At 41.6% G+C, this 18,082-nt stretch overlaps 1 protein-coding gene across 1 annotated transcript in view; it reads right to left on the bottom strand.

The window, feature by feature from the left end:
• TBXAS1 (thromboxane A synthase 1) overlaps nt 1-17,806 on the bottom strand; it is a 234,064-nt gene extending 216,258 nt beyond the window's left edge. Inside the window, exon 1 of the mRNA XM_065743180.1 lies at nt 17,693-17,806. Within this exon, the coding sequence (XP_065599252.1) occupies nt 17,693-17,790 (98 nt within the window). The 5' untranslated portion in view covers nt 17,791-17,806. The remainder of the gene's footprint in view (nt 1-17,692) is intronic.
• Nucleotides 17,807-18,082: the final 276 nt, after the last annotated feature.

Raw genomic sequence — 18,082 nt, forward strand, 5'->3', positions numbered from 1 at the left:
CAGTGCTATGAGACTCTTTGGTTTTTTTTACCCATACCACCTACGGAACCATGTGTGACAGAGGAGAGAAATAATTTAGAGGTTTTGGCTTGACTTTGTAGGGCATTGTGGTGCCTCTTCAAATGTGCCTTCTATTTGATACAGGCTCAGACATTGATCATCTCAAAACTTCTCTCATACATACATTCAAACAGGGACACACAGTGGTGCCCCAGACTGCCTTCCTGTTTATGCTTAGGTGCATCTACCCCTGCTTCTGCAGGCAAGAGCAAGCACCATGCCTGTAGAGACAGCACAGTGGGCTCCTGGCTCTGCCCAAGCTTCCCCTTGTTGAGCCTGTTGCAACTGAGCTCACAAAGTGTGCAGAAGTCCTCAAATGAAGAGTTAAATGCTGTGCAGAGCAAGCCTGCAAAAACATTTTGATAAGCTTGTGTGCGAGTGGAAAGGCAGCAGTACGCAATAGCCAGAAGCCCATGTGCTCTGCCCTGGGCTAGACATAAATTCTGCATCCAGCTCCTCTGCTCTAAATGATCCCAGGTCACATCCATACATCACAAAACTTTACTATTGTGCTCACAGTATGTAAACTTGGGGCAGGAAGCAGCTGGCTTCCAGCACATGATCTCATATGGAACTGGTAGAAGTTACCATGGGAGCATGGCACAGCTTTTTAGCAGATCGAATTGGTGCTCCATACCTGTGTTTTCCTGCCCAGGGAAGGAAATACCATGTGGACTCTGGCACAGGCACTGGGTGATGAACATGGGTTCATCGCTGAGCAGAGACTCACACCACAGGCAGTTTTACAGAGGCAGAACCCAGGGCAAACACATATCCCACAAAGGAGGCTTTGTCTGGCCTGCTGAATACCAGTACCACAGGCCACATCACACAGAGAGAAGCAGGGCAAAGCAGGTGTCAAGGAACCTTCACTGAGTGTTGGATTGGGGCATCAGCAAATCATGTTCTATAAGGCCTGTAAGCCAGATGGTCCTCTTGTAGAGCCCACTGTGAAAGTGACAGTGAGCTGAAGCCACCAGGACTAGGCCCTAGGCAAATGTGCTACGACTGACAAGAGCCACATCTATGCCAGAACACTTCTAGACAGTTGTAGAGATTAGGACTGGCTCTCTGCCTCACCCAGGAGGACTTTCACCCCCTTCACCTCAGAGCTTCTTCAAGAGAGTATCTTATAACCTGTGCAGACTTCTCACCAGTTATCCCAACAGAGAGCAAACCAGAGCTCTTAGCAACAGGTAAGGTTGGGCAGGTGGGCGATACTCATTGTTATAATTTGACGCCAGAATAACCAAAGTAAATGTCATGAAAAGTTACCCTAACGCCTACATGCATACTAACATGCAATCTCCAGTAAGCAGCTGTGTTTTCACATAGTTAGATCAAAGAAGCTGCAGAACAAGAAGGTCATGGTTTGGTTACAGTGTCTAAACAACTAAATCAGTGGGTACCACTGGGCCTGTCACTTGATCTCATTACCCTGACCTCACCAACTCTGGAACTTAGTGACCTTCCCAGATCAATATTTCAGAAATGACTGAATTCTCTGAATATGTAGTGATTCCCTCAGAGTTGGCCAAATAATTATATCAAAAGTCCGGGAAACAGGAAAACTTGTCCATCTTTCTACTTAGCATGCATTTCCCAATTGTTTTGAGATACAGAACACACCCAGGGGGTGGATACAATGACCTTCCTTTGCTATTTGCAACAGCATTTTTCCATTAAAACATTTTGAACATTTAAAACTCAGTGGTTTTTTATTTTGCTTTTTAACCCTATTGCTATTGTAGCCTTTGTTGCCCTTTTCAGTTCCAAGTTTCAGGGCTGTGCAGGAAGAGCTTTGAAAGACACAAAGTAAGCTTTGCCCCACAAGCTTTTTATTTTTGCCATTTTTACCTCTGTAAACAGAAAGCCAAACTCCTTGGCTGTCAACATTTAATCATGTGCAATCATATTTCCTTTTGCCAACATCCATCACAACATTATGTATGCTAGGAGGAAGAAGCAAAACTCATTTCATAGCCAACATACTGACTCTTCTTTGTTTTCTGTGCACCTGACACCTGCTCATCTGGTTCCAGTTCACCAAAAAGCCTACGCTGGCCACATGAATTAAATTAATTCATCAATCTTCAATCTTCAAGCTTTTGAGTTTGTTTGGTTTATTTTATTTTTTTCATAATAAAAGATGACCTACTTTAAAAAACCTGGATAAGGCTTCTTCCTTAAAAGTTTTATTAGTTCTGCTTCACAAGAATAAATTTGGCAACAAAATCTTGGGGCTTTACCTTGAATCCCTAATTACTTGGATTCTTCTGAAAGCGTCAGTTTTAAAGCTACACAATCGCACAAAGAAGCAAAGTTTGGGCACAGGTACAGGACTCCAACTAAAACTTACCTCTTGTCATGTGACTGCTAGGTAGAAATGAAAACAATCTCAAAGTCCCAAAATCTACAAGCAAGTAAAGGCTTGTTTATGGCTAAAATAGAGAAACTGAACATTTTTAAGGTTATGCTTTCCCCTACTCCCAAGATGACTGCACAACATTCTGGAGTTTACTGAATTTAAGGATTCAAAAATTCGGCAATTCTGCATTCTGCTCATGGCAGAGAACACAATTGCCAGAGGCTTTCTAAAGCTTGCAGGGAAGCTAACACCCACCCCCTGCAGACCTGTGCCACCAGCTGCCATCCCTCACCAAGCAGTAGGACTTTAAAAGCAAGGTCTTATGCCAAAGGAAAGTCTCCTGTTCTCCATAGGACGCATTTTCCGTTAGAACTGCACCTCTGTTTCTAGCAGGCACAGTGAACAGTAGGGATGATGATTATTTAGGAGGTTTGGCTGCTACTGGAGAATTCTGAGGAGGAGCAGCGACTCTTCCACTGCAAAATAAGCTTCCCAAGCCTACCTACAGTGTTGGGATATACAAGCTCTAAAATTGATTGAATGTTGGTAATCCTGCTGGTACTGACACGGAGACTTGTCTTCTCCAAGTTAATGTGTTATAAAGTAAATTTATTCTCCTCTGTATTTCAGAGCTCACACTTCAATTTAGGGCAACACCAAGGAGCTCAGTGGTGCTGCTCTTGCTTTACAGTGAGGTAGTAAAGATCATAATCAAGCCTTCTATGCACCTAACATATTTCTTAGTTGGTTTTGTTAGGAAAGGAATGCATGTAAGATAGCCCATTGTGTGTAGAGATTATTTCTCCTGATGTGGCCAGCTGTGACTTTAACTCGTGCCTTTGAGCACCCTTACAGACTAAACAAGGACAGCAAAGTGTCATTCTCCAATGAAAATGAATTTAAAGAATCCATTTAACTTGTATTTGGCAGTTAGAGGAATGCTGGTTGCACGCTTGCTTTAAGACAGAGAGGTTAATGGCCCTCCAAAACTAACTCCTAACTGTGCTGTGGTGACATACCATAAATAGTGAAGACTGGAAGATTCCTTTTAGTTCTTTTTGGTAATCATCAATATGGGAAATAGAAGATTCAGGAATTCATCTCTTCCTCCTCGTGCATGTGCATGCAAGCGTCATTCTTTTTCTACTCATGCAAAACCAGAGCTGTACTCTCATTCACTCATGGCACTGCTGAACTCCCTGTTCTACCCAGGAATTCCTCACACAAATATCTGGTGGTTAAAAAAAATGTTTGCATGTCTAAGCTTATGAACTCAGAACTGGTCTGTAAATAATCTGTAAAAGTCTAAGGTGAAGAACATGTACTTACAAATGAACAGTGTGACTAAACTAATGAGAAAATGTGCTGTTCACCTAAGTGTTCTGTGTAAAACCGAAGCAAAAATAAACAAGTGGACAAACAATCTTTTGTTAAGAACATGTCTTGTAATGGACACATTTGAAAGAATTGGTATATCTACTTCTTCTAAGGCCAAATTTCAAGTTTCAATTTACACGAGGCTCGGCCAAGATAATACTTCAACCAATATTCCAAACCACAACTGAGTTTACACTGTATTCTGAATCACTATCAAGATTAAACATATCAAAAATTCAGGAGCTGAAGAAAAAAACAGGCCAATAAAGGGGCATTAGGGACTTGGATGAGGACAATCCCAATTTGATCTCCAAAGACATTAACTCATTGCTGAAGAAAGAGCACTAATTACTGCACCTCTAATTTGACTCCTTTGCAAAAAACAAACAAACAAACAGATCACACACACACGAAAGTCTTCCATCTCAAAAAAACAACCCTGTTCCATTGAACGTTGCTGTTTCAGAGTGGAATGCGTTCCACCTTGGGACAAGTGGCTAGCCAAGCTACATGCATTCCCATTCATTTCTGATCACTGCTAAGGATGCATGATACCCACCTAAACAGCAGCCAATGTTTGGTTTGAATACACATTCATACAATGTGCATATTTGATGTAATGTACATAACCCATTCTTAAAACACTTCTAGACTGTGAGATCACACCCTGCCGTTTTGAAGAAGCTTCTGAAAATATCTGTACCATTCACTACCTATTTTCCCTATAATAAAAGCATGGCAAACACTTCCTGTCAATTGGCTGGATCACAGAGGCCAGTGGATACTCCAGGGAAGGTAACAGGCCCCCAGGTCTGTGGCTTGGATGAACACGAGGCGAGTGCTTTGGGCTTGCTGTGGAGCTGGGAGGAAGGCAGGCAGCCATGCTCAGACTTGGCGAGATTAGGTGTAAGTGAAATATCACATAAACGTGATTGCACAAATCCCATCGCTGACGATCTCCATCCGTTTAACATCAGCCCGAGCATTCAGAGTCTGACCATTCTTGTGCAGATCTTAAGCTGAACAAACAGGCAAGGCCCACTGAGATCCGGTCCACTGGCTCTAACAGTGCTTTCTCCAGATGAAGACAATACAATCTAGGCACTACCTTGTGTGCTGCCTGGATCAGCAAGCTCTGCAGGCACTATATTCTTCCATATGGGAAGAAAAGAGCCACCCCAGCTGAAAGCTGTCTTCCATGGGTTGAAGCTCACTGCCTTCTATCTGCAAATTGAAGTACTGAGCTCTGCACTTCAATTGTTTAAACAAATTCCTGCTCCAGTAAGGACTTCTAGCTCTCCCAAGTAAGTAGTGACCCAAAGTTCCTCCAGTTCAACAGTTTTAATGGCTTGGACAAAATAAATAAAAATAATACAACTTCATCTTACATTTAGCACCCGGTTACATTTTAGCTCAGTTCCTGGCAGAAACTCCTAGAGCCCAAGGGTCAAGTCACAGAGTGGGGGAAGTTGTCATTGAGCAATTGGTCTCCCACAGACCTTTTAATTTCCAGGCCCCAGCAATTCTGCAATACTAAGAAGCTCCAGCCTAGATTCACTGTGACAGGACTCAGTCATGTGCTTTTGTCAATAAGTACACACACTTCATGCTTACTTGCTTTACTTAAAGTACAAATCATAAAGAGTTGTAAGTGACAAATTCCCCAGTATTGAACTTTCACGGCTGCCAAGCAGCATGCTGCAGAACAGAACAAGGAGGGCTATAATTTTCTTTTCTTTGTTTTGTTATTTGACCTTCAGTATTTCAGTTTGTCCTTGGATCAGTCTGGAGCTAAATATAGGCCTTTCAGCATTATTTATATGTTTAACCCAAAGCTACCGACATGTGTCAAGGGACTATCATAACACTGTTCTAAATTATTTTAACAGCTTATTTCAAATTGGAAGAAGTGGTTTTTGAAAAACCATTGTCAGTTAATTATGATTCCACAAACTCCTACCAATTCTCTTGTGTTTTGTAACAATTTGCACACAGCCTACAAGACAAAGCTTCCCACTTGCTCCGAGAAAGCTCTTGAAACTGCCCGGCCTTTGAAAATGTTGACTGATCTTTAAATTAAGATATTGTCGATGATTTTGGCCACCAGCTACCTACAAGACACAATGTGATTTCCAAAAAAATAAAAATAAAAACAGATGAGTGAGCTGCATCCTTGGGAATCAATAGGAACAGGGCTGAAACATCCCTTAGCACACAATATCTCTGCGAACTGTTTGGCATGGGAACACAAATCCACCACAATCAACTGAAAATCATTAGTGTCTGACTAGATACAGTAATTCCTTCCAAACCAGGCAACGTATTTTTCAGTTTAAAGGCTTTTCCAAGCAAGGAAAAGACAAAACACCCACTGTAATGAACCTCCCAGAAACCTTGAGAGAGGACCTTCTCAGCCCCAGTTAGTGGCAGTGTGGTACATATGCCAGCTGCAGAGCTACCCAGAACACCAGGAGTTGGGTGGGTGGACAGATAGATGGGCACACATACGCACATACAATTTCTATCACGCAAGAGCAGTTTCGCCTGTATCATCACAATTCTGCAAACAGCATCAATTTTCTTTTATTTACATAACCAGTGTGAGCAGCTTCAGAGAAAGATTTATGGTACAGCTTAGGTTTCTGTGTGGGTTGCTCTTTTACTCTATCAATATTATGTTCAGCAACATTTTTAGCCAGAAAAAGATCCACATCAAAGACGAGAAGTGAAAGACTTCTAACTTTCCTCAGGTAGGAAAGGTTATAATTATATCACAGGTCTAAACAATGCAAGTCAATTTCAGCCCAATAATTTAAATGTTTTACAATGGTAAGTCAGCTTGTAGGGGTTATTTAAGAGTTCATAATTTCTTGGGTAATAAATGTGACAAGTTTTCCACGTAAACTTTACCAAAACATTTTTTAATTTTACAGTCAGCTCTATAACTTGACACAGAATAATGTCACCAAGAAAAATAACGGTTGCTACCAACACTTGGGACGAGATTTCTTTCTTAACTATCCTCATTTAAAGCCAAATTTTTGGAAGAACTGAGCACTTAAAATACTCTGTTTCTTCAGAGAAAAGAGTTAGCTTCACCACAACACTTTCATTACCTCAATGCTCTGAGTTCAAACGTAATAGATAATACAGGTCTAAGTTCTTGGATGTAAACAAATCGCCTTGGGAAACTCATTCACAAGTATAAAACTTAAAAAAAACAGATTGATTTGCACTTGGCATTCAGTGAGATTTCTACCAACCTTTTCTTGCTGCTCCCTAACATTAGTGTGGCAATTGTGCAAATTAAAGGGAACCAAGTTTCTCAAGCAAGTTTTAGACCCTGTTTTAATGACGCAGTTCGGGCAACAAACTTCTTATCAAAACTGCTTCAGTCACCATCCAAAACAACATTAAAAACAAATTCTGTTGTCTCACATTTATTAATGTAGAAAGGTGAACTTTGAACTGGACCAGGTATGGCCCATCTTCTCCCAGTAGAATAGCACAAACAGTGTTAGTTATCCATCTTGCAGTCCAACAAATTAAATGAAAACTGTCTTAGTGGACTTATCTGGATTCAGATCAGCTCTGTCTTGGAGAGTGACCCATTGCTGACAAACATAAGAACGCAGCCTGTGTGCCCAAATGGCAGACACTGGAGTTGTGAACACAGGCTGCAATTTTTCAGAAACACAGAACATATCAAGCGCAGAATGAAGAAATACAAGACTAAACCAAGGTGGTACCATAAAATTCGTTCAAGGTCAATAGCTAACATCCCTGTTGTAAAAGTTCTATTGGTTTTACCCACGGTTATTTTCTTGACTGCCAGAAGGCATTTAGCTAGAGATGGAATAAGGGGCTTGCTTTGAGGACTTAGTGCAATCATGCAGGGCTCAGCTCAGTTATGTTCTGATCCTTTTCTTCGAAGCTGTTTGTTCCTAGTCACTTGGTACCTATTTGTATACATAAATACATATGTATACATTATATATGTGTACATACAAAGGTACATTGAGCCTGTTTACATAAAAGCTTTTGGGAGCTTTTGAGATGAGAAGTCACTGTGCTTTACTTCAGTTCTAAACCACATTTTATTAGGAAACTGGAGGAGGTGTTGCCAAATTTTATTGCCTCCCCCACCACCGCTTCTGCTAGCTCTAAGTTCCTCCAAGTCTCAGAGGCCACTGATTATTTATAGCAAAAAAACAGGCCATTAACCTAGCAATTCTCAAATTGTTATCACCTTTCCCTGCCCCTGCAAGGACAAATACTGCTCCCCCAGGCTCCAGTTTGGGAACATCTGGCTTAGCCACCCTCTTCCTGTGCATATGGGAGGAGATGCTGCTGAGATAGGAGACACCTGCAGTTGCCCCTCTATCAGGTCCTGACCTGCCACTATTCCCAGCCACGTGAGATCTCACCATGCAATCTCTGTCAGCTCCTCATCCTCATCAGAGCACTCTGCTTAGTCCCATGCCTGACCTCCCCCTCTGGCTCCGAGGGTCTCACTCCTTCCTTACTGTGTCATCTGGCCATTCACAAATGACCTATTTGCAAACAAAAAGCAGAAAAGCGGGAGGTATCATCAAGCACTGGCTTTCAGGCTGGAGAAGCCATTTCTCATGCCTTCCCCCAGGCTCATTCCTGCAGCAGGCTTGTGCCCAGCCACAAACCACTGCAGCAGTAAACAGGAGCCCCTTAGCAGCACAGGCATATGCCAGGCAGCAAGCTCAAAACAAGCTGTACCCTCATCCCCTCATGTTTGTAAAGTGCTCAGACTTTTTCCTCATGCTGCCATGGACAATAGTCCAAACCCGTTCCGAGTGAAGACACAGTCACAGTGACTGCAGAGCTCCTTCATCATATCCCCTTGCACTGCTGAGCTACATGCCATTAAACAAACATCACACCTCCATGAGTAATCTTATTATTACAGGATTGTAAAAGAATTTTATTTTATTTTTTAAATGATGGAGCTGCCACTGTCTGGAGGAAACCTGTGTTTTGCACACACAAAGGCACACGCGTATTTCATATGGTGCATTGCAAGCTGCACAGAATAGAAAGCAGCTGGAGGAAAATGGCTATAGAGAAATGGTTCTCTTGGGCATCATCTGTTGATTTGTTTTGTTTATAGAAGGAATGAGATTTTTATCTCTGCTCAAAATATAAAATGCTTCCATAGCGCTGAGCTCACTGCTTGGCTGCGCTCTCACTCAGGAACGTAAATAAAAATGGGGGAAGGAAGGAGAAAAGACTTTACTGTGCAAAAGCCCTGAAAATGTCAAAAATTGAGTAGAAAACTGTCCATCAGTGATACAGTCCAGGCTTGGAAGAGGAACTGAGTCACAATCTGTCATGGAAATGAAGTCCTCTTTACAGCGTTTGTTAATTACTTGCTTCCACTAAAGCTGAGGATACAAGTTAAGTGACAAACTACTCAATTCCCAGGACTCAGATCGTAGCCTGCATCCTGGCCAGATGAACATCCTTACACTGTAAATATACCAGCACTTATGAGATACATGGCCTACAAAGACACAGATTCTTACAGACTTTTGACCACTGTGAGCGCAGAAAAGTATTCCAGCTTCCCTCTATAAACTTGCTTTGGGAAGGCCTTCCTCTGGGACTGGTAGCTAAGATCTGATCAACTCTTTCTTTCAACAACAGGGCTCTGTGTCCTAGGAGAACAACAGACAGCTGGCTTTCCACTCCAGTTGATACCATTTCTATTTGCATTAAACAAAAGTCATACGTCAGGAAAGAAAATAAATTGTGGAAACACTATATAATTAACTGCTGTTAATAGCTTTAAACTACTGAAAAATTAAACTACATAACTACAACGTGTGGTATCAAATATGTGAGAAATTACTTAAAGTTTAAATACTCTTTTGTTAGATAAAGTTTAAAATACAATTCTGAACTCCAAAAAGTTCAAGGCTTGTTGTCATAGCAAGGAAGAGTTATCTTCACACTGCCTGTTCTTGACTCTTACGAAGAGATGAGAGTAGGCTAGATGCATATCTAGAAATGAAGGCTTCTAAACACCACTGCAGAACAGCCCTGCTTTGCTATCAATGGGCTGCATCCGAAGCCCTTCTGGAAACACCAGAATATTTGTTCTTCTTAAAGCTGAATTCTCCCTCAGCCAGAGCTGACTGGCTACTGAGAAAATTGTTGGGCAGCCAAGAATCCCACACTGAGATACTGCAATACCTCAGAGATGCTAAACAGTCCTGAATGTTGGTGCTTTACTCACTTAAATCTATCCTGATATAGATGCTCAGCTTCTCACTTTTCCTTCCATGAAACCTATACTGAGGTCACTCTCAGAGGGATTGCTGCATCTCAACTCACGATGAATATTTCAGAAAATCTTAAAATTTATGTTTGTTAAAAGTCTTTGGAGGAGGGGACACAAATCATATTGATACTTCAAGAGCTAGAAGAAGGTCCTTGCAGTCTTTCTTCTCCTCTATGTCCCTCATGCTTGCATGTAACCTTCCTCATTAGTTCAGTTCCTTTAGCTGTTCCTTCCTCCTCCCAGAGTAGCTATATTTCAGCTTTTTCCCACATTTCAAACCACATGCCTCCATGACCTCTTCATCTTATTACAGCTCTACTAAGACAGTGTTTACATAAAAGCTCTTCGGAGTTTTTGAATGAGAAACCACAAACATACATGCACAGATTACTTCAGATTTATTGCTACCGAATAACATAAAAGAATACTTTGAGTTACAGGTTCAAAAGTGCCAATAGTTCCCACCCAAGAGCATTCAGACCACAGGAGCTTGTGATCATACTGTTACCAATTACCCATCTCTTCTGAAGTCCACTGCCTTTTCATCCTTCCCATACCTTTCCACTCCCAACAAGTATCACAAGGATTCTATCAGCTGAAAAGAACTATTCTTTCTAACGAAGTAGACTTTGTCAACACAAGCATGCAGTCACTGTCCCATGCCCTCCTATTCCCAGCATATATCTCAGTTCAGCTCCTTATTCCAGCCTCAACTTTCTCAAACACGCTAGGCCTCAATCTGTAACAATCTCCTTCCACTTCACCTGGAGTAATATCCTTCTGTTCCCATCCCCTTGTTCCGGTCTTCCAGTTATTGATGGGCAGCTAGTTTCTTTTCCTTTACAAACAACAAACACTAAACCAATATAATTGTTTTTGTCCGTTTCCCTGTTTATTGCTCCCTTAGTAAATTACCCCTCACATCCCCACAGGTTCTGCAGAATCGTTGATGAGGCTGTAAGGGAAGAAACTACCAAAGAAACGGATATGGACAACCTCTTATATGCTACATAGGCCCTGTGTGAAAATTCTCAGATCCTTGTTGACCTGCACAGTTGCTTCAGCCATAGACAATGCATGTAAAATAAACAAGTAGAGCTTAAAAGAAATTAACAGTTTACTCAGTGGCCCATGAGGAAAGAGAAGAATGAGATAGACACTGACCATCATTTTCTCAAACTCGTTCACTATTTCTGTGAAAGTAAAATACATACATTTCCAGGCCCAAATCAGAAAACACTGCTACCTCTTTCTGCTGCTGATTTATCAGCAGTTGGCACACAGTGAGCTCATGGAACAATAAACTTTGTTTTCGACAAAGGATAAAAGCAAAGAACAAACCCAGAGAGATAACAGATAGGGAAAATATCTAAAGGATTCAAGTAAGTCAAGGGAAACTGATAAAAGACAACGTATCAATGATATGTCAATATTGTATTTTAGAATAGCTTTCAGACAGCTTCATGAAATATCATACAAAACTTCCCTATAGCAAGACAAGGAAGTCAAAAGCATTAGTTACTGGTGAGCCAGCAATGAGGGCAAAACAAGCCCAACACTGATGAAGGTTGATGGACAAGCAAAATTAAACAAAGAAGAATACAGGCAGCTTTCTTTTAATGAAGGACGTGGTGTTTAAGGAGGCAAGAGAAGGGGGAATGCAGATTTACTTCTCTGCACACTGAGGAAGCTCTACCTGTCAAAACAGCCCATTGATTTAACTTTCCTTTAAAGCCAGAGCACAGCCAGGCTGGCAGGAAAATTGGCTCTCTGTCTGAAAGATGTGGACTGACAGGTTTGTGTCCCATGGAACACAAGAGGATGCGGAACTAGCTGCCTCAATACAGGGCTGCCAAGAGAAGTGCCAGTGTGCTCCCTTGGAGCTCAGGGAGAGCAGAGCTCAATGCCATTTGGTGCACCAAGGACAGTGTGCTAAGCACCTCATATTCCTCATACAGTCAGTAGATGGAGGTAAGAGCTCCCAAAATTTAGTTCACAGCACCCAAAATTAGACTGCGAGATGTCTGCATATTGCCAAGCTAAACAAACCAACCTGCCCCAAGACAAAGAGCAGATCAGAAGCTAAACCCAACGTCCAAGTCCAAGAGAACTACAGGATTCACAGAGAGAGGACTCCTGGGCAGAAACTGCCTGGTAGAGAGGCCAAAGTAACTCCCCACTCTTGCCTGTACATCCAAGCCCAGCCCGGAGTCCGTTCCAGTCCTGCAGGAGGGGAAAGCAGAAAAAAGATTGCTTAAGGGCTAAGGTCAGTTCCTGTCACTGACAGCACTTGTGCACATTAGCCAGCTTCACAGCACTTACAGGTCATGGTCTATTGGATGCTAGAACTGCAAGCAATGCCAGAAGATAGGCAAATACACTTGTTTTAGGAAAGGAAGCTAACTTACTCTGGTAGGTCTTCCTTAGCCTACAATTAACACTATAATCTCCATGCACTAAAACCTAATTGTGCCGAAGGGATGAGCAAAGAAAACATTTAGGGAAAAGCAAAAACCCTTTACAGAGTTTTGGGGGGTGATGCACTTTTAAAAAAGAAAAACAAAAAAAACCTACAGCCATCAGGCAATTGAAGGCCTTCAAATAAACACTGCTGGCAACACAATCTCTACATTTAAAAAAATATGAACATAAGAGGGCTCTTGATCTTGTAATTAAGGGCAAGCAAATAAAACCAAAGTTGCCCAGCAGTAGAGGCTGAACTCTGTTTATCAGGATAATAGAGGTATTATATCTTAGCGCCTGAGGGAGCCCCAAAGAATGAAGGTGAAGCTGCAAGATAGAAAACTGTTCTACCCCTCTCAAAAAATGGAGAACTATGTTTACTTAAAAAAAAAAAAAGCATAATCAGGGCAGTGAGTGAACTGCATTCTGAATGATCAAATCTATCTTGTTTTCAGAGGAAGAAAGCGTTTAGTCATTTGTGGTATGGCACTTCTCCAAACTGTACTTCAGCAGCTTACCCTGCTCCTTCTCAGGCTCACCTAGAGATGCTTGATTTAGCTGAAAGGGGAAGCCGTATACTGCACAGCTGTGGGATCAAATTATGTTTGACACGTTAGTGGGAATTCCAGATTTGCTTGATGTAAAGCTGCGTGACAAAGACCATTTGGAATCTGTAAGCTTTTTCTGTCATCAACAGCAGTTTGTTCATGTTTCCTGTTGAGTCAGATCCTTCTAGCTTCCATAATGGGCCATTTGAATAAAGGGGAGCAGAATGACTTCCACAGACATAATGGCCATTTTAGGAAAAAAATAGCCGAGGTTAACAGAACATTATTAAAAATGAAAAGAATGAACCAACACAACTTCCCTCCTTTCTGCTCCTGTGATCCTGATGCAGGAATAAACTGAGAAACTAGCAGGTTGTAATATGGAAAAACCCTGCTCCTTTTGAGGCTCACCTAGAGATGCTCGATTTAGCTGAAAGAGAAGGAACCACAGCCTTATAGCCTAAAGATGAAGTCAGCCACCACTGTGGGAGGGATGTGCAAGATGAAAAGAGTTCAGCAGGCAGACCTCAGTGAAAGTGCAGCCAGAGCCCAGCAGCAGCCAGGAGCAGCAACCCTGGAGCGCTCCCTGCCTATGCAGCCGTGCTTCCTGTCAGCAGGTGAAAAGATTGCTTAAACTTGTGAGGATTGGGATGCTTCTCAGATCCCCTCAACTCAATGCACCTGACAGGAGACCAGAGCAATACATCATTAGGGATGGATGCTGGTGCTCCATACACAGCCTTGGGTTTCTAGATTCAGAGGACCTTACAGCACTGCGCCTTTGATGGCTGTAGTGAGTACTGAAATAGCTTGGGCATACATGTCAAGATGAGAGGGAATGGCCACAAGCTGCGCCGGGGAAGATTTAGATTAGATTTGAGGAAACATTTTTTCTCTGAAAGAGTGGTCAGGCACTGGAATGGCCTGCCTAGGGAGGTGGTTGAGGCACCATCCCTAGCGCTGTTCAAGAAGCGTTTAGATGAGGTGCTAAGGGATTTGATTTAGTAGTTGGGTAGGGATAGTGATAGGAGGCTGGTTGGACTAGATGATCTTATAGGTCCTTTCCAACCTAATGTATCTATGAATATTTGAATAAGAGATCTACTCCAGATTTCTTATTTACCAGTGAACTCTTAACACATTGTCCACCATATTTAAGCATCTCTTGCACTGAAGTGCATGCAAAGATCTGAGCATAAGGATGGGAATTAAAAAATGGGCTTTGTTTTCATTCATGTGCATCAGAAATAGAAAATACTTTGTGTCAGGACTGAGTTGTTATGCCATGCATGGACAGTGCCTCCATCCAGGGAAACCCAAATCTCTCATTCTGTCTACATATTTCTGTAACATAAGTGATCATAACACTGAAGTAATATAAAAATGACATCCTTATGAACAATTTAGCTTTTCAGAAACAGACAAGGACATTACCAGTATATATTTTGCTACGCTTGAAAGCATGTAATTAAACACGGATCTTACAAACATAAACAATCACCTCCCATCCAACCTCCAAGTTTTTGGAAAAAAAAAACCCAACAGGTTTGTTTAGACAAGGGGTTGATAATCTAGTTTGAACACAGGTATCTGAATGCTGTGACAGCTTCTTCATAATGGTAAGTTTATGGTACATTAAACTTTAAAGCAAAATAAACTCCTGCTTTCATTTTATCAAATATCTTCCCAGACAGCAAAGAGAAAGAAGACAAAGCAGTGTTTGCAGCTACAACCGAGCATGGGATACCCAGCTCGGCAGATGTTTGAAATGAAAATGAACAATATGTTGTAAAGATACGCTTTTCAGTAGAGAATATCACTGGGATTTGTAAATGTTAACCTCATTCCTCCCTTAAGTGTTTGTTTTTATTTCATGCCTGGAAAAGAACCCTGAGTTTCACAGAGATTAAGCAAAGAGAGACAGCAGCCTCTGGAACTGAGAAAGAAAGCACTCTTAGAAGAAACTGCTCTGATAATCAGCTTGGCTAGCAGAAACCACAGAGGGTGGAAGGGACACAGACATGAGATTTTTTTATTTTTTATTTTTTTAAAGAGAGCTCAGTGTTGTGCCTCTGATATTACCAGGCTTTATGTATTTGCCACGTATTGCTTTTTTATTGTCATTAAAGCAGTATTTTCACTATCACAATAATAAGGAGGTAGAAACAGCCATTGAAGAATCCATGGTATAAGGTTGACAGGAATAGACTTGGACCTACTGATAGCAAGTAGTAAAGATGGCGAAGGAGCAGACAACTAAACCCTCCAGGAGTAGAGGTGAGCAGGCAGACCTGAGCAGGTTATACGAACAGAAGACAGAAAAAAAGCAGCTTCAGGTTTGTTCACCCTGTTCCAAAGATGAAGAGGCTGTGCACCCAAAAGCTTCTCTGTACTCTCAACGGTAGATGAGCTGACTTAAAGGGAGAGGCTTTTTAAGACCACGTGGAGATAAACAGAGCATAGCCACTGAATTAAGGTTGGCACAAGACATTATCAGCATTGTCCTCGTATTACACTAATGATAATGAAAGAGAAATCAGGTGCACTATTAGAGGGTGTTTTACACAAAATTATTAGCAATCTTGACTGTACTGTAAAAGGCAGCTTAAACAATGACCAAATCATCCAAGTTTTTTCTCAAGACCTGTATCTTCACCAGAAGTTTACTTTTAAGCAGCTACAGCCTCTCCTCCCTTTGTCAACCAACCCTTACTTCTCTCCTGATTTCACATGACCTCAGCTTACCCAGAAATATGAAGAAATTGGTCTTATCACAATTTTGCAAGATACCACCTGTCAGCTGAACTGTGATGAATCACAGCTGCCCTTACAATGCACACACTAACAGCTACAGAGGCTTGGCTGATGGGCAGCAACTCAAGGGCATCATTTAAACCACCAAGTAACCCCATTCACAAAATTCTTGCTAAGGAAATAGCTCAATAGCACTGCAGTTGACACCACCATGTTACAATTCTAGTGAACATTAGGTCTATCATCAATTTTCTTTACCTACAACTGCCTTCTGTTTAGCCTGTAAGCCTTTTATAGCAAAAGAAAAGTGGACAGACCATCTAGTTATGGATTCACACAACATTTGACACACTACAACCCTGATCAAACAGAAGCTACCACCATCCCAAAACTTACAACAGCAAATATTAATTAACCTCTCTCAGGGCAATCTGTTACATTTATGTTGAGACAGAATTCTGCAAAGAGTTTCCATGCCCTCCCTTCTACAGGAGTGTCTTTCTTATAAGAGCCTTTCCTAAAATGAATCACAAAGCAAGGCTCTGGAGAAGCATGCATCAGAACACAGTACAGTTACACAGAGCAATTCTGTGCCTTCACAGCCCTCAGCACACCTTGACATTTACAGCATGGAAGCATCTCACAGACTGCCAGAGCTCACCAGACCTTGTGTTGCATTTCTGAGCCATGGCTCTGCCTCTGGTCTCTCTTCCCCTACTTTGGGCTTAGGAAGATCCAAGGATCAGCAGATAAACAGGTAAATCTTTGGATTTACCAAAAGAACCAGCAAAATTCAAAGGTGGTGGGACTTGGAAATTTGCGATGATTTGAGCAGATCTTAGAAAGAAAACTGGCTGCCTCACCTACCTGATATGGCAATGTACATCTAAGAGGGTATTGATTTGGCTCTTCTCAGTCTCTCTAGATTCTCCCTTGATACAGAAGCAGAACAAAGCTTGACAGGATTAAAGAATCAAGAAGCATGTGCAGAAGTGATCCACCACTTACACTACAACAATCGCGCTGAACTCATTATGTCATCACTATTCTTTTCTAGATTCATTTTTGGTTTTCTTCTGAAGTTCTTCTCTCACTGTTCCTGAAACTATTTCTTGAACCCACATATAAATGAGAAAAAACATTACTGACTAAAAAAGCAGGGTTTGAGGTACTCTAGTGAAAACAGCCAGAAAAGCATTCTCAGATCAGCTAATTTAATTTCCAAAACAGATTATCTGGACAGGGTTGTGGTACGTATTTTTTTTTTCCCTTCACTTCAGCATAGCTCATTGTTGTACCTACTGTGCTTAACGTGAGGATTGCTGTTATTCTGATTGGTAACCTTTACTCAACGTGGAAAGAACAAGAGAAGAAATTCAAGCAACAGCTAAAGTATCTGTAAATTTAAACCAAAAAAACTGGCAAAGGTCAAGTGTGCAGCACAGTACAGAGAAGAGAAGAGTCCAACAAGACCCTGTGTCAAGAACTCAGTTTCTCTGTGACCACAATCAGTGCTCCTGTAGCCTACAGAAATTAATAAGAAACCGACAGTAGTTCAGTCCTCAATTTTTATGACAATTTCTGTGAGCATTTGTTGGTAAAGCACTCAAAAGAAAGTATTGCAAGGAGAGAACTCTCTAAAAAGCAGTGTGAGTTTCATGAGTATGTATTACAACCTCTGCATCCAAACCAGCATGTCCTTCACACTCCTTCCAGCAGCTATCTTCCAGTTTCACCTTAAAAGAAGGAAGTCTCTGTAGACACTGGGAGAACTTCAGCAGGCTCATTATTGCCATTACCACTTACCAGTACAGCAGAACCAAGAATATCACCAGTAAAGCCAGGGTGACTGTTGTACTGTTCACTTCTGCAGAGGCAAACGCCAGGAGATCTACGAGCTCCATCTTCGCCACCACAGTGCCAGCCTACAGTGGTGCAAGGGTGCATGCACAGGAAGGTCTCAAGAGCTGATAAACCTCCCACAGCTATTTGAGTGACATCTGCAACAAAAACAGGAACCAAGAGAGCAAAAATATATCAAGTCAAGTATGAACTGCAAACCTTTCCTGTTCTTATTGACTGCACACTCAGAGAGAGAACTTGAAGGTTTACCAAATTGTAGGATGTAGCAATTCCCCCTCCCCTTTTGCTGACTGTCATGTCAGTAAATATTTACATATCCACTGCTTAAGACAT

The sequence above is a fragment of the Cyrtonyx montezumae genome, unplaced genomic scaffold, assembly GCF_038088225.1.
Source record: "Cyrtonyx montezumae isolate F1298 unplaced genomic scaffold, pur_monq_1.0 scaffold_3, whole genome shotgun sequence".
In the NCBI taxonomy this organism is placed as follows: Eukaryota; Metazoa; Chordata; class Aves; order Galliformes; family Odontophoridae; genus Cyrtonyx; species Cyrtonyx montezumae.